The sequence below is a fragment of the Carya illinoinensis genome, chromosome 14 (assembly GCF_018687715.1).
Source record: "Carya illinoinensis cultivar Pawnee chromosome 14, C.illinoinensisPawnee_v1, whole genome shotgun sequence".
Classification (NCBI taxonomy): Eukaryota; Viridiplantae; Streptophyta; class Magnoliopsida; order Fagales; family Juglandaceae; genus Carya; species Carya illinoinensis.
The window spans coordinates 29613310-29636160 of record NC_056765.1 but is presented as its reverse complement, the minus strand read 5'-3'; the positions used below and the strand labels follow the sequence as shown (position 1 = coordinate 29636160).

Sequence of the window (22851 nt, the reverse complement as noted above, 5' to 3'; positions counted from 1 at the left end):
ACTAGGGGTGTTCAACCGGGTTTCGGACCGGGTATCCGGGTATACCCGGTCCGGAATCTGAATTCAAAATTCGGACAGGGTTCCGGCCCAGTCATACCCAGGTTATGACTCGGTTTGAAACCCGAATTAATCCGGGTTTTTACAACCCGGAAATCCGGGTTCCGGATCAAAACCGGGTTTTTTTTTTTTTTTTAATACTGTATGTTGAAAATATGTTTTACCAAAAATCCAATATTTATTGCAATTTTTTCAAGAAATATTGTTGAAATGCAAAATTTTTTTGTTATATAAAAGCTTATAGTTTTTCTATCATTGTCCATGATGATAAAAATATCAACTAATTATATAATTAACACATACATATAAGCTAGAAACAACTAATTAACCTAAAAAGAAAAAACAAATCCACTATATATTACATTGTTTGAACTAATTTGTTTAGAACATTACAAAACACATATATTGCTTTAATTAAACTCCAATACATAACAACAAACATGAACAAATTTGTAAGAACATTCCTCCTACGACTACACCCAAAGGATTACAAAAATTGACATTGCTCTTCAGAAGCCCAATAATAATAGAGAAAGATGTAGTCTCAAGAAATGAACATTTAAATCTGCAAAAGAACACACCTAAACCTGAAATGTGTCAGAATTTAGAAATTGAATGCGTTATACACTTATGACTTCCAAGGAAAATTTGATAGATAAAGAGTATACAATGCCATGCACTGAAAATTTGATATAAATGTACTGCTAGCTAGCTATTTCGAGGAAGCATCGTATTTGTCAATAGTTTGGATGTGCTGAACTACATGTACTGCATATTGTAGTTATGGTACTGATACTAGAAGTTATTCCACAAATCTGGTCACCCATCTACACGGTACTCCTATGAACATGCTATTGACATCTTACAAATGAAAAAGGGCCAAATCATTTCTGCTTGATATATGAATGTGATAAAAAAAAAAAATGTATATTTTCCTACAAAAGACCTGTAATATAAGGATGCATGACGATATTAATGCAGCCAAGAGTGCTAAATATAACCACACAGTGATGCACATACTTAACAAAAAGATTCAACAGAGTAGATTGGACAATAGGGACCTGATCTATAGGATCAACTCATTAGAACAACATGGGAAAAATGAATAAATTTAAATAGGACAGCTGCTTGGATCAAACTTCCACCAATAAACAGATTTCTTGGAGGACCCTGCATTCAAGAGGCATTAAATTCATGAGCCAGGCCAGAACCAGTAACACTACAAAATCATCAAAAGTCATGTAATTGACTAGAAAAACAGAGTATAACCACAAGAAGAATTCTCGGGCTATTTAATCTGAAAACATAACGTACCCTACAATATTCGTCACAACGTTAATCGCTGTCACAACTGTTAAGAAAAAACAAATCCCCAAGCACAAGTCCTAGATAAAAATTCAGGGATAAAACATGCAAAGACCACTACTACGACTCTTTCAGGACCATAAAAACCTATTTAACAGAAAAACTTGTCCTTTTGAGGATTGGAACAGACTAATTTCAAATCACTAAGGATGATATAAAACAATTGCAATCTTCCATCCATGTAATTTGGAGATTTAGAAGTGATATGGTTCTGCATTTCATTCCAAAATAAATAATAAAAAAGAAAAGAAAATAACAATCCCATCTAACTCTTCTAAATCTTACATATGAGAAGATTTTATAAGTTAGAAGTAAATAGCAAATTCAACAGTAATAGATGCTATTTGACAAAATTATTCCCACAGTAAAAAATACCAGATTTAGAAAAAGGGTCACTCTCTCCATCGAGCCATTTTCCTCGAAATCGGGCTTGAAAAACTGTGCAGTCTCCATATTTACACCCATAGCTGCAAATACAATCTCAACTCTTTCAAACATCAAACCCTTCAACCCTCGGAATCAGAAAACCCACACCAGACAGTGATTCACAAACACTAAATACCAAATACCCAGAAGAGATTTGGGCATAAAACACAAAGAAATGAAAACAAAATAGACCCAAATCAACAAAGTACTCAACGAAAAAAAAACCCTAAAAAAATCTATTGCAAATCTGAACTTGAACAGAAATGGCTAGCACAGATTTGACACTAAAAAACCCATAAAAAAAAAAAAAAAAAAGATATATGCAGATCTAACTATACTCACGATTTCCCATTGCTGCCTCTACTCTAATACCCAATGCACAGAAAGAAAAAAAAAATCAAAATCAACAAACAGATTTCTTACCGAAATGCTCAAAGATGGAGAGAGAGATAGAGAGAGAGAGGCTTACCGAGAGGAGAAATGGCGGAACAGACAGAGGGGGGGTTGAGACCATCACAGCGGCGGCGGCTACGGTTTCGTAGCTAGGGTTGAGAGAGAGAGAGCAGATGAGGGGAGGGGAAGGAGGCGTAGAATCGGGGGGGAGGGGAAGGACCGAAGGAACTTAGGGTTTTTTTGGTTTGGTCCTTTATATAGAAACCCGGTTAACCGGGTTATGGATATGAAACCCGGATTTTCTATCCGGATCCGGACCGCATAGGTCCGGGTTTTGCCATCCGGATTTCGGCCCGGATTTAATCCGGGCCGAAACCCGGAACCGGAATCCGGTAAAACCGGAATCCGGCCCAGTTGAACACCCCTAGCAAAGACAGCCAGCTCCGGGCACTCAAGAATTTATTGCTGGTTTGAGTGGTTCACAGTATTTGAGCATTAATATAAAGAAAAATACCCCAAATACCCAACATAATATATGCAATGTGAAAAATAACTACAAATCGACAAAATGGTATCAAATGATTCGTACATCATATAGGCAGTGTTATGGTGGCAATTGTTGGAATAATCCGTATATTGAGTCTGACTGTGTTGGGAGAATTGTTCAAGATCTTCAATTCTGCGTCCTTTGCAGTCTCAAATAGAGGTAGGTAGGAAAATGTAAGAAAAAACTCTAAAAATGAAGGAAAAATCTGGAAAAGGGAAGGAGAAGCTATAATCTATTATGGAAGGAGGTGGAGGATAGGAGTAGGCTGAAATCAAAAGAAACTAAGTGATACATGCTGTCATGTGTAATGATCATGAGGATTAAAGGTTTAACCAAATTAGTATCCAACAGTTTTAGAGTTTTTGGATCAATAGTTAAGTCTTTAGCAATTGGTATCAAAGCAGGAACCACATCAAGGATTCAAGTCAAGAAATTGGTGATTTATAGGCTAGATTATAATGTTTTGATACTATATATGAGCATAGTGTTAAGTCATTGAATATTGATAAATGAGTAAAGTTACTAAAAGGGGAAAGGGCTATACTAGCGTGTCAGTGTCAATAGAGTGGACTGCCATGGACGTCGAATTCAGAAATGAGGTAGAATGTTATGATCCTAAAAATTAAAGGGTTTAATTAAACTAGTATCTAACAATCCTAGAACTTCTAGATTTAAGTCTTTAACATCATGCTTGCCAGGATGGGGCCGTAGTTGGTCAGGAGTGCACGAGGGAGGGGCGTGAATCTTATTGGTGGTGGTCTAAGTGGATTGCTACACCAATTTTATTAATAAACTCTTGGTTTGGGGGAGGAAAAACTTTTGAGGGCCGGAATGAATTCCCAAACTAAGCTCTTGTAAAAGCTAAAACAAGGATACTAATTACAGTAAGAACCAAGTAGAAATGGTAGAATGTACAAGGAGATGTAAGCCTACATGGCTAACAACATACTAGACATTGGCTGCTTGAAAGTTTGGCCTTACCTAAAAACTGACTGCAGACTTCCAATGTTTTGAAGAAAAGAAGGAAAGCTAAAGAAAATTGAGATTGGTAAGGGGATGGGTGAAGAAGGGGGGAAATGAAGAGGGACGGTGATCGGTTTTGATAGGTACTTTGTTCCTGCTTTTGATGAGTTGTTACAGGCACCATATATGTCTTCATTGAGTGAGCCTTCTATGTAATTTATTCAAATAGTTCATAAGAGCAGAAACATGAAGTACTGCAGTATTTTGAGTTTATGACATACAATAAATACAAGTCAGGAAAAAAAAAGAAAATAAAAAAAGCAACACAAGCTGCCAGAGTAACCCGTTTATGGCAATGCTGATATTTCTTATCTGAATCAGAAAGAATACCAAACAATTTCTATAAATAAAACTCAATAGAAACTGTAATGCTGTCTGCATCTGTTTATCCTCGAGCAGATACTAAACAATTGGCATAAATATCCAAATGTGCGCTTCAAGATATGTAGCTTATAAGCCAAAGTTCAGTTAATAATGTGCTTCTACTGAAGAGGAGAGTTAAGACCCTCTTGAGAAGACAGTGAGCAGAGAGGTTGGTGCCGCTTTGAAGCGATAGATGGTATTTTTCTGAATGATGGCCTCTTATCAAGATGGTGTATGGCTCTTTTGGCATAAAGTAGCTGAAAAAATGGTGAAGCTCTCTCCTTGAGCTTGAGAACCAAGAAGAAAAGCATCCGGTAAAATATAAGAAGCAGCACTAGAGCAGCCAAGTCCCACCACTTCGAATGACCTATCGGCATGCGATACAATTGTTTGATAACTTCCTCGCCCTTCAGCTTTGGGTCACCAGGTATTAGAGGATCAAATTCGAGCCCAATCAAGTCATTCTTGTAGGCACCCTGGATATCCAATTCCAATCGTTTATCAGCCTTGTGGAAGTTTGACTATTTATAAGATGACTTACCCTGTTATATATTTGTTATATATTTTATGTCCAGTATGATGAGATAGAGTCAATGCTGTTTTGCTTAAAGTAGTCAGTTTGACAGACACTTAGTATTTCTCAGGAAACTTTTGGGAGGTCTGAAATGTGTATATATATATATATATATATTTTTATCACAAGTAAACCTTTCCCGGCTGCTTCTCTGATCCAATTAAGAGAAAATAATGCTCTACCCTAACAGTCTCGGCCAAAATACCAAGTAACTGACCTAGCTTGAAGGGTTTGAAAAAGAAACTTCTTTTCAAAATTCCAACTTTTCGTTTTGGTTTTGATTTCTGCTTATTTTTTCCCTCGTTTTATCAAAATCATTTCCCTCTATTATATACTTTTTTGGTCAAGAATCATAATTGAGCCCAATATTTATCTTAGCCCCACTACACACATTCGTTGCTATGTTTATGACAGCATGAGCTGAGACCAAGATATGCGAAGTTTATTTTAATTAAGAGTTACCTGTAGGCCCCATGAGCCATAACTGAGATAGGAAATTGGGTACCGCCAGAATGGCTTGGGAAGATCAGACAGCAAACGGAAGAAACCAGAGGTCATCATGAAGATTCCCTGCATAAATTAACCAATAAAGATGATGATGAAAAGAATGGAATGCTTAAATCTATTGATGAAAATCAAAACAAAAATAATAGGAGCTTGTCAAAGTACACGTTCTTACAATAATTCCTGCTCCTGTAATAATGCCCATCAGGAAATTTGGAACCAAAGAAGCTACAACCATCATGAGGCTCTCTATAACGGAAATGGAGATATATAAATTAAGAGAGTAGAAGATGTAATGAGAAAATCCTGGTCGAAATTTCACCATGTAGTATGTGATAGTCCCAGTAGAAAGTGCAATAGCAACCAAGAAAGGGAACGAAGAAAAGAAGTTGGATAGAATAAACACTGCTACTCCATAATACCCGTTAAGCCTTTCTCGATAAAAAACCTGACTCAGAAAAATGAAAAGCTTATGAGCCTAAAATGAGAGGATGAAAAGACCTCAAAAGATATTTTCCCTGTAACCCTGTATCATTTTAAGGATGAAATTGCTTTACCTTCATCTCTTCAATGAAGGATGGAAAGCCGCCGATTGACATAAATGTCATAAACCCTGTTACAAATCCCCCACACGCTCCTCTGGCCAAGATTGATGTGTAGCTATAGCCAATATCAAAATAGATAGTACCAACACATATCGATACAACTATATAGATTATTATCCTCAACCAGTAATACCCCACGTCTCTAGACATGTTAACACTTGATCTCCGTGTCAATGTTAAAAGTTGCTTCCGCCAACTTGCTTGACTTGCCATTTTTGTTTCCAGTGCAAGTCCTTCCTGCAAACATAATCTCATTCATATTTTTCATGAGCACATTGTTAAAAAAACACATCTGAAATCACTCTATAATTGTTAATGGCGCCCCATTTGTAAAAGCAAGTTGCATATCAAACATATTAGTAACAGTTGCTTTTAGCATGTTCTGGTAAAATTGTGTTGTATGGATCTCAATATGCAGCATGCAGACCTCAACATGGGAATTGATGTTCATATCCAAATTGGCAATTAAGCTTAGATGCTTACAGTGGTTGATATTTCTTGAATCCTATTTCTTGCCCTTTTTGCATACTGTGAGCGCCTGTATCTCTCAACAAGCATTGCTTTGATCTCTGACGTAGCCAAATTCATGAAAGGATCTGATGAAGTTTGGATATCCTATAATAACAAACCATTTCTCGAAACCATGAGAATGAAAGTTACTACTTAAAACATGTAGTGTGGAATAAAAAACAGAAGAAAATGAAAAAGAAAATATAGGAGAATGTAGGTTCTAAAGGGGATTTTATACATCGGTTTAATGCTAACAATGCCTTCAATAAAAGTATTGGTTGCAGGATGTAACTGTATTCTCAACCTGCATCTAATTTGGTTGACCAACAACATCAAAGAGAGATTTTTCTAAATTGAAACAAACTTACTATTTTAAAAATAAATGCAGAAGTAAAAGCTGCTATTGGGAATATGGAATTAATTTTGACTCTAAGCCGGATGGACTCTCTGGTCAGTGATAGGGAGGCAAAGCTTCCTTTTTTTTTTTTTTTTTTTTGGTGGGGGGAGGGTCTGGAAGGAGATGGGGATGATTGTGTTGCAGGGAACCTCATGATTGAAGGCAATGCCAAGGTACAACTGATAATTATGGAAGATGCTTTTTACTTTGTATAATCCAGGTTTTTTATGTAATCTGAGCACAACATTATTTCCAAGAAGACGAATTGTGCCTGCTGCTCAATTCTGCGGAGGATGAAATCTCAAGGCTCCACTATTTGAAGTGAGATGATAAATTGACAGCTTGAAGGTGGCTAAGGTTTGACATCAAAAGTCATTTGTTACAGCATCTTCACATTAAACACAGCCGCAGCAATATATAAAGAAGCTACCAGATATCACAAAAATCAATTGGTTGAAACTCATACGTACACGTAGTCTTTGAGATCCTTTCAACGTGGCAGTTACAATGTCAAAATCTGAATTGACACAACGTAGGAAGTGATCAGAAGGATTCCTTCTACTTGGACATGGAAACCCCGCTTCAGCAAAGAACTGAAAAACAAGCGTGCAACCTATTAGATTACAATCTAGAAGTACTCATCTTTAAGTTGGAACTAAATTAAATCTGTTATGAGTGGAACTATCTTATTTCTTCTTTTATTGGATAAGTAATAAACCTTCATTATAAAACATAAAAGGCACATCCAGGTACACAGCTCTATGCTTGTGAAGTTAGATGTATACTATTATACCTCAGTTGCCATCTTTGCTTCCCCAAAATACACAGTTTCACCACTTGACAGTAAGAAGAGGTCATCAAAAAGTGCGAAGACTTCGCTACTTGGCTGGTGAATCGAAGATATAACAGTCCTTCCATCACGAGCAACATTTCTAAGAGTTTGAACCACAAAGAAAGCTGAGGCACTATCAAGGCCACTGGTAGGTTCATCAAGAAACAATAAACAAGGTCGTGTGAGGATTTCAAGTGCAATGCTTAGTCTTTTCTTCTCCCCACCACTTATACCTCTCAAGTGCCAGTTGCCAATCAATCTATCCGCACAATCGTGGAGACCCATTTCTATGATCGTTCCATCCACAATGCTACTGATTTCTTCTTTAGTCATTTTAGCCGGAAGCCTCAAATGTGCTGAGTAAGTTATAGTTTCCCTGACAGTGAGCGTTCCTAACAATACATCCTCTTGAGTCACGTAAGCCTGAAATTTGAACATAAAATAGTTCATTAAATCAAAAGAAAATCACCATTATTGAAGAGTAAAGGAGACATAATTGTCAGCCAGATGACCATTGCATTCATTTTGCAGTAATTTAATTTAAGAATGTGAATGTAATATATCATTTTGAGTTTGAGGTTTTTAAAAAAATCATATTTCTGTTCCAAATAATCTGCAATATTCAAAGAAAATAGGAACGTTAATATTTCGTTGATTGTAGTTGCAGATTGGAACGTGATCTAATTACTACAATATTTGGTTTTCTAACAGTAATGGGCAAATGCAAGCAACTTCAAGGAAGATACTTCATCATCCTAGAAGTATACTCAAGGCAATCAAGGTATTTTGGCAATTCCTGCCAGTGCAATCACGTACTTGTAGGGTTTCTGTGGAACACACTTTGTACCAAGACAGTAAAATGCAAAGAAAATTTTCAAGATAACTACTGGACTGTGTTAGTCCTATCAGTCGGTCAACTATTTGCGATGTAGGACACAGTCCTACTTGTTGAAAATGGGTGGCCTTTAGCACTATATCCAGATTGGCCACGAAAGAAATCATTTGGACAGATGAAAGCTATTGTGAAACGTGCGGCAATTGCTGATGAATTGGACAGAATGATCAAAAATAGAAAAATAGAAATCGACACGAAAATTTAATGTGGTTCGGTGATGTACCTAAATCAACTAGGAGCGAGCGGCATGAAATTTACTATCAGTCAATTCAGTGGCAGATAACATACTAAATTGAAGCAGCTATTGGAGAAATTTTTTATCGCAACAGGATTTTTAATGCAACCTATGCTCTAAGATAATCCTTGCCATTATTCAATTTCAATATTCGAATCTAATTCAATTGTTTACTCATTCAATATAGCTATCCAATCCAATTTTTTATTATTCATTTCAACAAGAGATTGTAAAAGACGAAAGACAGCATTTGCTTTTTATTTCAAAGTCATTAGGCTCAAGCAATATCTACACTTCCTTTCTAGCATGTGATTTGTAAGTCTTAAGACAAATGAAGAAAAATGAGTGAACATCCTTCAAGTTTCAACTAAAATCCATGATATACAAACATAAAAAATAAAAATAAAATAAAATAAACCACGTGCACATGATACTTACAACAGCACCATTGTCTAGTCTCCTCTTCTTTCCATTGAAAAGAATATTTCCGGTCATGACAACATTTCTTGAGAGTCTACCTGCATCAAGATCAAGTTTTTTTTAGTGTAAAAACGTATGTAGCAAAGTAGTATCTAAATTCATGCTTTCCTTTTATCACACTTCCCTTTACACCACATTTGGTTCATAATAAGGAAAAAAGATGACTACAGTATTATATTTTCCAGCTCGCATCAAGATCCAAAAAATTCTGAAATAACATCAAACCCCCTAACCCATAAGAAAAGAAGTTAAGAAAGGCCCATAATATCTCTCAATAAAATTATTATTTTTTAATTAAAAACAAATTTTATTAGAACAAGTAAATAGGCATGACCAAGTACACAAAAAGTATACAAAAGAGGACAACTAATTACAAGTTAGAAGCTAGAAATGGATGTAACAAAATTAAAATTTTGTAAATAAATTTTTGTTAAAACTCAAAATTTCATTTTTCTCTAAACCAATTCAAGTTTCCCCCATCCTCCATCAATCCCACAAAAGGAAGTACCTAAAGTTTATCTCATTATTTTTCAGTACCATTGCCAAGCATCAAACATCCCTAGGTTCATGAAGACATCGATTTTTTTAATTTGGATCTTATATTATTACTATTCATATTGAGAAAATTAATACGTACAAAAAAAAATTAGGAAAGTTAACAACTACAATATTAGTCTAAGTCCATCTAAAACGAATTCCTAATTCAGCCACCACTTTACTTTAAAACTCCGTTTGGATAGTAAAAGTGTTTCATCTTACCGCGTCATATCATTACAACTTTTTCAAATTCTCACATAAAATATAATGAATAATTCAACTTTTTCAAATCTCAAAACAATAATAATATTAAAAAAATAATACTCTAATAATGTTTTATTCAACTTTCATCTAAAATCACTTCATCTCATCTCACTATCCAAACAGCACTAATATTTATTTAGTAAACGAAAGAGAAGATAAAATAATGACAGGGAAATATGTCTACATAATTTTTGTTTTGAACTTCACTTTGACAACCTCAAAATTTTCGTCCATTTAAATTTTGGAAAGAAAATTATTATCAAGGTAGATAGAGAGAGAGAGACACCAAAGTTTTCTTTTCTTCTTTTCTTGCTATTCCACTCACTAAGGAGGATCTTCATGAGCAATATAAGATTTCATGCTGATTTCGTCAAAACCTCATGATCAAAATCCTCTATGCTTCTTCGAGTGTTGGATTTTTTATTTCAAAATAAATAAATTAAATTGAACCGCATCAACGTTAAGCAATTGTCGTGAAATATGTAACGAAAATTAATCATTTATTTGGAAAATAAGACTGTAGGGAATAAAAACCGAATGAGCTGAGATATTACCGAAGAACTGTCTCCAACTGTCTTATCCTTACAAGGGATGGGCTAACTAATACCAAAAAGCCAGACTGACAATCAAGTAGGCGTGTGGTGGTCCCCGATGGGCCAATAGCTATAAAATCAGTTCTGTTGAGTCAACTTTTCGTCCCAGCTGTCCATCTACGAGAAACGCTTACTTTTATGGCGGTCCATTGGGTAAATCATTTGTTACAACACAACTTTAACACGATTAGAAATTAAAAAAATATATATGATTCAGATAAGATTACGTAAAATTAAATTTATAAATTAATATAATTTTATATGATTTTTTAGATCTATTTCATATTAAAAATAGTTTTATAATATAACATATTGTATCAAGTTATGTTAATTTATAAATTTATTTTTATATAATTTTTTTATAACTAAAATATTTCTCTTTCCAAAAATGAATTCGTGTATCGAGGGACTTACTTAATGAGGTTCCACACCATTAAAAAAAAAATATCTACTTTTTCCAACAACCTAATTGATGTTGTTTACTGCTTTGCAATTTTCTTATTAGGGTTTTGCTATATATAAGCACAGTCGTGCACTAATCTGTGTACTAATACTGATTTATTCATACTTAAAATTTAAATTAACACTATTTTCAATAAAATCTATTTTTTGATCAATTACATCACATTAGTACACAGATTAATACACAATTATACTTGAAACTATAATTTTCTTTCTTATCAGGATACAAAAGGATGTCATTGCTATGTTCCACAAACCACCAAGAAAGTGAATCTTAAATTCCAGAATAGATCACTTTGGGCAGGCTGAAACCAATCAATGCATAAACCTGGATTTCATGAAACTGGGGTTTTTGGAGTTTCTGATTCCAGGACATGGCTATTCCTAAAAGGAAAATTAGGGAACTAAACCCAGTAAAAGGGAACTCCAAGTCTTCGATAACACCCAAAACTAAGTAAAGTTGGTTTATTTATCACAGAAACATAATGAGCTAAAGAAATTCATGTATTCATTACTCACCCTAAAAAGAGAAAATCTAACTTTTCCCAAAGATTGGGAATGAAAACGTACGTTCAATTCCTGAGAAAGGAAAAAGGTGCTCTAATGTATCGTTGCCCCCGCATTCGTCATTGTACCACAATATATCTCTAGCTAAATGTATGTAGAGAGAGAGAGAGAGAGAGAGAGAGAGAGAGAGAGAGAGAGAGAGTCACGAACCTGCTAATGCATCAAGGAGTGTGGATTTCCCAGAGCCAGAGGGACCCATTATAGCCACGATTCTACCAGGCTCAGCATACCCACTGAGGCCATGAAGAAGCCTCTTGGTCGGTTTATCCCCGAAGTTGGGCAGCACCACCGTCAGATCCTGCCACACCAAGTAGGTCCCCCTTTTACCTCCTCTATTCCATAACAACTTATCAGCATCACCAGCACCACCACTTCGACTAGTAGCAGGAACTTCTATCTCCATTTTGCTCCACCCAAAATGTACTGATCTTGAGCCCAAGATGAAGAAGAACACTCAAGAAGAAGTAAACCCAGAGACAACTTATGAAGAAGTAAACCCAGAGACACAACTTATTTACATGTGCGATTGAGCAACAGTCACCAGACAGGATGACCACCAAAATAGTACTACTGCCATGAATATTGATGGGCATACGAAAATAATGAAGAGAGAGAGAGAGAGAGAGAGACCGTGCTTGCATGTGCATGTAGGTGTGTGAGAGTTTAATGGTGTAGGTTGGAAGAGATGAGATTGGTGGAAGTGAATGGAAATTAATGTGAGGGCTATTATTATGACTGTTGCTGTCAGCTTTCAATTAGCTTTACCGCTATTAGGTTTGCTTTCAATGTCCATGGGTAGCCCCGGATTGACACTTTATTAAACTTTAGAATTTGGTTTAATAAAGCTTTACAAAGAGTGTTTGCACACGGCACGTACACGTCGATTCACGTCATGCAATAATAAAACAAAACGTTTCATTCATCTATTAGTCTGCATCTGCTTCCGGTAGAGGAAATTTCCAGCCCCCACAATACTTTTTTAGTAAGTACACAATAGAGGCTCTTTTTCTCATCTTTTTCATCTTTTCTGTGAATCTTCTTGCTCACTTTTCAATTTCAAAAAGTCTTCTCTGTCAGCTCTCTCAAAATTTCAACACTTTTCATCCTCTTTTAAACTTTTTCGATTTTCCAAACTATAATATGTATATCAATATATTTTATTTATTACTCTTTTAATGACAAATGTGTCTTCTGTTATGTGATTAAATTGATCATTAAATATGTAGCTTGATCTGGTTTTATGATGTAAAAGGCCAGAGCTATTGAAGCACGTGAGGGGCTCGTGACAACATCTGAATACCTGGCCGTTGGATCAATACATGTGTTGGCATCTGTTATGGTATATATATATCAGCTTATACTTGTAACCCTAGATTGACTTCTTCATTTCTTATATACGGCTGGAAACAAAAGGGGCAGAGAGGGGGAGAAACTAGGGTTTCGTGGGTTTCTTTGTAGAGAGGAAAAATTTGTACGATTTCTTGTGGTTTCTGTAAGACTTTTGTAACTCTAAGTGTACTAAGCTTCTCTGTAAAGTATTTTTTATCAATAAAGATCTCTGAGACTCATTCCTGTCGTGGATGTAGACTATTAGGGTCGAACCACGTATATCGGTGTGTTCTTTACTTATTTCTTTTACAGCTTTATATTTTCTTGATCTCCTTGATAATCTGAGTATATCCTTGTTGATTCGTTTTTCATCTTGTTAATACTGTTTAATATTTGTAATCTAGTAATATTTACTATATTGTTGCTTCCTTGGTTGTGGTTGATATCAAACTTATATTCTTGTGATTATTGGCTTTCAATTTGATAAAAGAAAAATACAAAACTTTATAACAAGAAACTGAAAGATTTATTGCAAGATTCTTTAAGGTTTATAAATTTTATAACCAATAAAACATAGAATTTTATAACACAAACACCATAACTACCAAAAAAATCTCCACTTTTTTTTTTTTTTTCAGTGATTCTCTGCCCATTCATGCTTGAAAGTCCGAGCAATTTTGGCAACTTCTCAGTGACACGGTCCGTCCTCTCTCTTTCTGCAATTCCGCACAATACCTCTCTACCTCTAGGCTTTGGTGTTCTCTTTATTTCATTCCTTTTGGTTTACACCGTATACGTTAGAATAAATCTCAGGTTTGCAAATGTTTATGGACAAACAATAAACACCCAAATAAATTGAAGCACCAACAAAACCCAGACTCATGAACCATCTTCTTCTTCTTCCTCGAAGAAGCTGTGATCTACTCCCAACAAGATGAGAACAAAAAAAAAATTACAAATTCGCACTGTTATTTGCTACACCTAGCAGGAAGAGGAAAAAAAATTAAGAATTTGCATTACTATGTTCTACTCCTAGCAAGAAGATAAAGAAAAAAAAAAACAAGAATTCGCATTGCTATGTTCTACTCCTAGCAAGAAGAGAGAGAATAAAAAAGAATTTGCACTGCTATGTTCTACTCACAGCAAGAAGAGAAAAAAAAAAAAAAACTCAATTCTCCTGTGTTCTGATGTATTTTGTCCACCTACTTTCCTCACATTTTCTTAGAAACCACAAATTGAAGATTAAACGGTACGTGATATTGACAAAATGATTTCAAATGGGGGGTTTGCGTGTTTAGAGTGCTTGTAACATGAAGATGGTGGGGATCGAGGAAGATGATGGTGGGGGAATTTTTTTATTTATTTTTTAAATATCGACTGATGCGGCATTAACCACATCAGCCGATTCCGCAACAGGTACCCAACGACAAGTACCTATAACAAAACCGATAAAGAGAATTTTCTATTAATTTTATTCATTTATTTTTTAACGAGATGTATCCAATAAAATCTTAAGAGGATGTAAGCCGAACTTAAAATTCTAAATATCCTTTAAAGTATGTTTAGTAGTTTTGGTCTTATACATCTCTAATTTTCAACAAGTTCCCCCTCATCAATAATTTTTTAATGAAAACAACTAGTTCACAAAGTCATTTTATTTACATGCTAAATTAGGGCTAAGCAAAAATTTGATTCCAGATCTACTCTGATTTTATGATCTGACTCCAACTTTACCCTCCGGCTCTGACTCTGAATCTGACTCCGATATTGTACAACTAGTATAGTTATATAACTATAACTTATATAGTTAACTTCAATAATGTACCCTAATTATTATGAAATAATATATTTATACTATAATATAAATAAACTAATAATAGTTTAGTATATATAAACATGATAGTATTACTACTATACATAATATAATAACATGTAATTAGACACTAGAAATAAGTCAGATACTATTATAATATGTAATTAGACAATATGGTATAATAATAATATATAATAGTGATGTATAATAACATATAATTAGACACTATAGTATAAGTCTAGTACAAAAACAAATTAGACACTAGTATATAAATAAGTCTAGTAAGAATTTATAAGGCCAAGTACTTCCCAAAAAATGATTTCTTTGAGTCAAAACTGGGTATTAATCCTTCTTATACTTGGAGAGGAATATGGGAAGTTAAGCAATATCTATATCAGGAATGTCAATGGCAAGTAGGAGATGGGAAGTTGATTAAAACTTGGACTGGCCCCTGGATTCCAGAATATAAAGCTCTACAACAGGAACTGAATGTGGTGGAGGAAAGGGAGTGGAATGAAACTATTGACTCTCTCATTGATAATGATACACGTTGGTGGAATGTGCATAAAATTAGAGTTCCATTCAATCCAAATACAACTGCTAATATCTTCAAGATTATTATTTGTCTAGATGGAAATAAGGATAAATGGATATGGAGCCAGGAGAAAAGTGGGTGCTTTAGTGTAAAGAGTGCTTATAGATCCTTTAAAAAGATATGGGAGGAGGGTGTAAGTGAAAGCTCTTCATTTAATCAACAGATTTCTTTGTGGAAAGTATTATGGAAGCTGAAAATTCCTCAGAAGATTAGGATTTTTGTGTAGAGTGCATGTAAAAATAGTCTACACACCCTTTATAATCTTTGGAAGAAGCACATTGAAGTTGACACTACTTTTTTTTTTTTGCAGAGGTGAACAAGAGGATTTTAGACATGCTCTTATCTATTGTCCTACACTTAAGGAAGTCGGGAAGAAATTTCTGCCTATACTGCAAGATAGTAAAAATCCTAGTAGTTTCCTTGAGGTAGTTTGGAATGGTAAGGATTAGTCGTGATAGTGTCAAGCAAGGAAGCACTTCTCATGTATTTATGGTGGAGAAAGGTAGTTCAAGTAAAAGTAAAAGTGAGAAAACACCAAGCTAATTTACAATGAAGGGCTTGGAGGACACCATGTAAGTTTGTAATACTAAGGCCTCCTTTAAGGAGATCCAACTTCTTTTGGCATGACCATCATCCTCCCCTAGAAGAAAGTAGCAAATGCTTTATGAATGGAATCAATGACTTCTTTGGGTGGATTGAGAATAAAGAGGATCTATATAGAAATAAAGGGAATGACAAATTTTATCAAAGTGAGATTCCCTCCTGTGGATAATAAACGGCTTTTCCATCCAGCTATTTTTTTTCTTGATTTTGTTTAAAATAGAGTCAAAAGTAGAGATATCTTACTATAGGTGGGGCACCAAGATAAATAGTGAGAAACTTGCCCTAATTGAACCTGTGGTAGTTCTAATGATATTTTTTGGTGCTAAGAGCATTCTTATGCAGAAGAAACACACTTTTAGAGTGATTGATTTTTTCCCCCAAGACATTCTCATAACAAGTCATGAAGATCATAAGGGCTTGAAAACTTTTCTTAGAGACATTAATGAATACCAAGAGGTCATTAACAAAAAGAATGTGAGTGATAAGGTTGCACCCACATAAAGAGTGATATGACCATCAATCATAAGTTGATAGAGTCCTATACTTAAGACTCTTCATTAAGAATAAAAAGAAAATGAGATAAATGACCTCCTTGTCTAAGACCTCTACTAGCGGTGAAGTAGCCAGCATACGTACCATTAAGGCAGATAGAAAAAGTAGACTCCAAGAAATAGGCCTAAAAAATGGAAACCACATTTGCACCAAAGCCAAAAGTGGATAGAACACAAAAAAGATAAGTCCAATTGACTCTATTAAAAACTTTGGACATATCAACTTTGACCATAACATTATTACCACGAGTTTTCTTAGCCAAGCTATGAGTCATTTCTTGAGTTAAGGCAATACTATTATAGATGAGAAGCCATGATTTTGGAGACAATTTTATAAGATACTTGAAATAAATTGATGAGCTTGAATTCAAAGAGAGTGCAAGGTCTATCAGTTTTGGAAACTAAAGTAATGAAAGTGTGCTTGTAAGAGAGGAGAAAGGCCCCCATGGAAAAATTTTCACAATGGAGGTCATTACAAATAATAGGCCAATAAGAAATGTAAGAAGAAAAAGAGAAACCATCAAAGCTAAGAGCAGAGTCAATAGGGATGCTCCAAACTACATGTTTAACTTCTTCAAGAGTGGGAGGATTATGAAGTAAAACATTATCCCCTCCGTCACCAGATTAGGAATATGTCTAAGTAATGGGGTAGCCTCATGAATAGGTTCACCTGTCAATTGACTATGACAGGAGAAGTCTATCAATAGGTTTTTATGCAAATTAATGTGAAGGTCTGTTATACCAACAATGTGTTTAACAATGGGTGAGCACCGACTTAATCAGAGTAGGTATCAAATAAATCTGACTCCAACTCCAACATACATAAGCTCTTATTCAACTCAAACTTCAACTTCAATTCCGGCTATGATTTATAGCAGTAGAGTCAGTGCAAAGTTGAACATACACATACATATACATTTTAGACACACATGCATATATTGCCTAAAACTAACCATATTTTGAATAATAAACAAATCCTAATCCACATGAGGACCACCTTTATCGCCTAAAACCAACAAATAAGACTCAAATTAAACAAGACCCACGAGTGAGAGATCGATATCAAATTATTCAAATTAAACAAATTACATATGGAACAGAGAATAGACAAATGACAAGCCGACAGAAAGCAACTGGATAAGGAACATCCAATGACTAGGGGCAGTGGCAGTTGGTGAGTGAAGGAGAGAGGGTTTTGGGAGAGGACAAAAAGAAACGAAGAATGGAGAGAGAGAGAGAGAGAGAGAGAGAGAGAGAGAGAGAGAGAGAGAGAGAGAGTTTTGATGCCATATAGAATTGAGATTAATTTTGACGACTAGTTTCAACAGATAATTAAAACAGAGAAGACAAGAGATTCACCCAAAATACAGAGAAAGCAACTCTGAAAATTATTAATTAATAGTAAATTTTGAAATTATTTTATGAAGCCCACAAACTGAACTTAAATAGCTGCAAAATTCAAAATTATGATATTTTTTCATTTTAAAAAAATCTAAATTATTGTATGAGTAATAAATACATAAATAAACAAGAATCCTACAAAAAATTTGGCCAAACTCGAAATTATAATCACTTCCAAAACTTGAAACCAAATATTTACTAATAAGGCCAAAATGAGAATAAATATATGAATTAAAAGAAAATAACTAATATTGCCCTTAGTCCAAGAAAGATATTAAGATTTTCTTTCCATATTTTTACATATTCATCTTCTTAAAGTATTACTTTAATACAATCAATGTAGAATCTAGACCTATATACCCCATATAAATTTGGATTTGAATCATTCTTACCGAGTTTGAGAGGATTCGTCCTCGAATTCTAAACTTTCTTATCTTGAGTTTTTGGATATCCAATTAGACAAATCTTTCTTTTCTTTTATTATATCGTCTCAATAATCATGAAAAAACTAAAATTGATTTGATCGGATCAAAGGAAAATAATATTTATATTCCAAAATCAAGTTTCTTTCACACATCTCAAATCCAAAAAAATAAATATCTTGCATAGGAAAATTTGAAAAAAAAATTCATCAACTCCAAGAAAATCAACATAATTAATTCTCTCAAAAGTTGTTTCATAATCTTCAAACTTCAAAACTTCACCACCATTTTCTTTTTCCAAATTTTCTATGTTTTCGATAAAAATAGTTATCTCATCTACAAGATTATCTTCATCAGGATATGTATCATAGATTGGTATAGAGTTCCACTCTATGGAAAAATATTCATCCTCAAACTCTTCTTCCTCAAAGTAGTAAATCCAGTCAACCTCTTGCAATAAATCAACGAAACCTTTAGCCTAAAGAGTATCAAGAAATTTTGGTAAATCAACTCTGAAACCAAGGTCTGCATGACTCCCCTCCCTACTACAGTACTCCCAAAATAGAGCACGCTTGTGACACGAGTTCTCAAAACTAGAATCGGAATCGTAATCTTCTATCTCACGATCACTCATATCCAGCGCCGTTAAACGCCGGGTTAATTCTGTAACTTGTCTCTACAAATCCGCAATTATCACATCCTAAACACTATGATCACGGTGCGAGACTTCCAAATTAGGAACTTGCCCACGATAACCAGCCATGAAAACTGATGAGATGTAACTCCAGAAAAGATGCTCAAGCTCTTATGTCAACTTATGCTAGACGAAAATGAGATGAATTTTGACGGCTAGTTTCAACAAATAATCAAAACAGAAAAGACGAGATTCTCATACAGAGAAAACAACTCTGAAAATTATTGATTAAATAGTAAAATTCAAAATTATTTTATGAAACTCACAAGCCAAAATTAAATGGATGCAAAATTCAAAATTATGGTTTCCATTTTTGGAAAAATTTAAATTATTGTATGAGAAATAAATATATAGATAAAAAAAAAATCTTACCAAAAATTTAGCCAAAATTGAAATCATAATCACTTCTAAAACTTAAAACCAAAATTTACTAATAAGGTAAAAATGAACATAAATATATTATTTGAGGAAAAATAACTAATATTGCCCTTAGTCCAAAGAAGATATTAAGCTTTTCTTCCATATTTGTATAGTCTTCTTAAGGTAGAACTTCAATGCAATCAACGTAGAATCTTAACCAAGATACCCTATATCAATTTGGGTTTGCATTAGATTTTGAGCAGGGGGTTAGGGTTAGAAATGGGGGCACAAAGCAATGTCATTTGGGTGGAGAAAAATGTGCCGCTTTAATTAGTGTGCATTGGGTTAAGGCACTAAATTTAGAACATAAACGTAGCCATTTTATATCACTTAAATGGTGCCATTTTGGTCCAAATGGGTTGGGGAGCTTTTTGGTCTTACCTGTCTATATGGTTTTGAGCTTGTTTTTCTAAACGCTAAATTTAATTTTTTTTTAAAACCATTATTATTTTTATTTAAAAAACACATTTTTTTTCTAGTTCTTTTAAACACTAAATTTATTTGTTTGAATTGAATCATTATTTAAAAATTAACAATGACTAATTTACTAGCATTAAGTTATGTATAGTTTATAAGTTATAACTACTAACAATTGTTTTATATCTACAATTACATACCATCATTTTCCTAGTTACATACTACTATATTAGAATCTAGATAATAGATTAATAGTCATACAATAGATTCATTATACATGATACACGGCTCACTATTAGTTAGTCGAGTTTCATCTACCTTTTTTTTTATTATATGAAATTAGACTTGCATTAATAGAAACAGAATTACAAAAAAATTCTTATCAACCCAAATAGCTTGGGAAACAGTTGGTGGAACATCTGCCCCCCACATTACAATATCATCCATATTCCAAGCATAACAAGCCAATCTATATGCCGGCTCATTACCTAACCAGTGAACATGTTGAATTTTGCACACACTAAACAAATTCATTAGATTTTGAGTTTCTTTGATTAGATTCCCAAGCCATGAATAAGAAGTATCAACTATTGTTTGTAATTCATTAATCATCACCAAGCAGTTTCTTTCAATAATTAGCTGAGAAAAACCAATATGCAAGCAAAACTAAAGTCCTTTGAATATGGCTAACAGCTCAATTGTTTCTGGGTCAGCAGCTTCATTTTCTACTTTACTAACTACCATAACAACATTCCCTTTCTCATTCCTGAGTATAGCCCCCACTCTTGCCTTATGTTAAGTAAAAAAATATGGCTCCATCAACATTAAGTTTGAGGAAATGATGAGGAGGAGACTTCCAACTACAATGCATCTTTGGATTGAGACTAGATATAGTCACCAGTTCTTTGTGGAACTTCTGCAAAGACAATGCATGAGCAATCACATGTCTTGGTTTATAATGTGTATTGTCATGTATCATTTTGTTTCTCCTAAACCAAAGACCCTATGCAATTAAGAAAAAATTAAGCAAATCATTCACTGTTCCTTTCTCTAAGAAAGTTATACATCGCTATTTCCCTATCATTCATCAGGAAAGTCAATCAAAAATTAGGGAATGAGTTTTAAGTTTTTGGTATGATAACCAAATTGGGACTAGTTCCTTAGCTCAAAAAGGCTTCCATATTAACAACCCCTATCTTCTTCTTAGAGATGTTGTTCCTCCATTAGTTGGTGTTCTCCTATATTCTCTACTTTGGGTGTTCTCTCTCTAACTCAAGAAATTAACCACTACCTTGTCTCTCTTAAGCTTGGTTGTGATATTAGAGCTTGGAAACACTTTAATGATGGTAATGTCTCTTCTAAATCTACTTGGAACCTTTTGCGGGATCACTTTCCAATTAACACGACCACGAGTTTTGTTTGAGATCATATCCTCCCTACCAAAATTTCGGTTTTTGTTTGGAAGTTTTGGTATAATGGAATCCCTCTTGATGATAAAGCAACAATGTGGGATTCCTATAGCTTCTAAATACTCTTCTTGTTTCGAGGGTTCTATCGAAAATGTAAATCATATTTTTTCGGACAGCTATCTGGCGAAAAGCAATTACTCCTTTTTTGTCTTTGGTCACACTCTTTTGAATTCCAAATGTTGGACTATTCAGTGTTGATCTTCTTTCAAAAGTTCTAATCAATTTATCTTGCTCACTCGCTTGCTACCATTGCTTTTTTTATCTTTTCTTTATTTTGAGTTATGGCTAGCACTTAATAAAGCAAAATTTGAGAATTTTGATACTACTGCCATTACTATTATTAGTAAGATTAAGAAATGGATGCGTGATCTTAATCTCCTTTTGAAGACTAAAGTTCCTATGTCTAATATCAACAATGATATACTCATCTCTTTACATATCTCTAAACTAGTTGTTCAAACTAAAAAACATATTCTTGTCAAATGGGTTTCACCTCCCTTGAGTACTCTCAAACTTAATATTGATGGTACCTCAAAAGGTAATCTTAGATTAGCTGGTTGTGTTGGTAGGTTGTGTTGGTGTTTTACATTCCAATAATTGTTCTAGTAATGATTGCTAGTTTCTCTTTCTTTTTGGGTATGGGTGCTAACACGTTTGCATAATTGTTAGTTTTGAGAATTGGTTTAACGTTTGTGCTATCAACTTAGTATATTTGATCTTATTGTTGAGATTGATTCTCTCATTATTGTTAATTCTTTTAATAATAATTCTTATCCCTCTAGCATTACTCAGACATTTGGGATGGTGTTTTAAATTTCAAGAATTGTTATCTTTTAGTATCAATCATATTTACAGAGAAAGGTAATGTGTTACCTGACAGTTTAGCCAACTATGGTGCCATGGAACATCCGAACATACATTAACCTTTTTTGTCCTCTTTTCAACTTGTAAATATATGATTGTTGTTTCTCCTATGGATCATGCAAGTACTAACATATCTTTGTTAATTCTTAGTATCGTTATATTTTATTTTTATATATAGTCTTTAGTTATTGTAGAGGAAGTTGGTTTTTAGACTTTCTCTTTCTATTCATGTAACCTCTAAGTTCCATAATTTTGTATAAAGTATTCATTTGCCACAAGTGAAGCTAATCAATAAAATTGGAGTATCATCATCTTCTTTTAAAAATGTATACATATTTAGATTTTAACATTTTCTATAATTATAATTGGTTATCAAATGATATCTTTACACACAAATTCATAAAAAAAATATTAAACTTTTAATTTAAATCTTAATTTTACACAATTATCCCCATTTGAAATAAAATAGTAAAAATGATTTAAAATAAGTGAAACCTCAATTAAAATTTGAAAGAGAATATCTTTTGAGCGGTTGGCCTATTAAAGGGCCGAGAATAGCCTCCAATAGTAATATCCTCTAATAGTATTATGCAATGTAGCCCACCCATTAAACTACGAATGAGACGCACCGCACCGAAACATCC

At 34.1% G+C, this 22851-nt stretch overlaps 1 protein-coding gene across 4 annotated transcripts; it reads right to left on the bottom strand.

Moving 5' to 3' along the window:
• Window positions 1-3998: 3998 nt before the first annotated feature.
• On the bottom strand, window positions 3999-12251 carry LOC122295185 (ABC transporter G family member 15-like). 4 transcript variants are annotated; one of them, XM_043104290.1, is made up of 10 exons: window positions 11780-11911; window positions 10562-10717; window positions 9165-9244; window positions 7558-8019; window positions 7235-7357; window positions 6341-6472; window positions 5810-6094; window positions 5428-5700; window positions 5211-5318; window positions 3999-4650 (listed from the first exon to the last, which is right to left on the bottom strand). In XM_043104290.1, the coding sequence occupies exons 3-10, from the start codon at window positions 9219-9221 to the stop codon at window positions 4294-4296; spliced, it is 1797 nt and encodes a 598-aa protein (XP_042960224.1). In that variant the 5' UTR covers window positions 9222-9244; window positions 10562-10717; window positions 11780-11911; the 3' UTR covers window positions 3999-4293. The 4 variants fall into 4 exon arrangements, 3 of the variants coding, with proteins under 3 accessions (XP_042960224.1, XP_042960225.1, XP_042960223.1); XM_043104291.1 differs by having other exon boundaries at window positions 10562-10733; window positions 11780-11897; XM_043104289.1 differs by lacking the exon at window positions 10562-10717 and having other exon boundaries at window positions 11780-12247.
• Between the last annotated feature and the right edge of the window lie 10600 nt (window positions 12252-22851).

Coding starts and splice junctions, on each gene's coding strand:
- LOC122295185 (XM_043104289.1), bottom strand. CDS start 12,032: ATGGAGATAGAAGTTCCTGCTACTAGTCGAAGTGGTGGTGCTGGTGAT. Junction 9,245..11,779: donor ACTCCTTGATGCATTAGCAG/GTTCGTGACTCT, acceptor ATCTTGATGCAG/GTAGACTCTCAAGAAATGTT. Junction 7,358..7,557: donor AAGCAAAGATGGCAACTGAG/GTATAATAGTAT, acceptor CTTGTTTTTCAG/TTCTTTGCTGAAGCGGGGTT.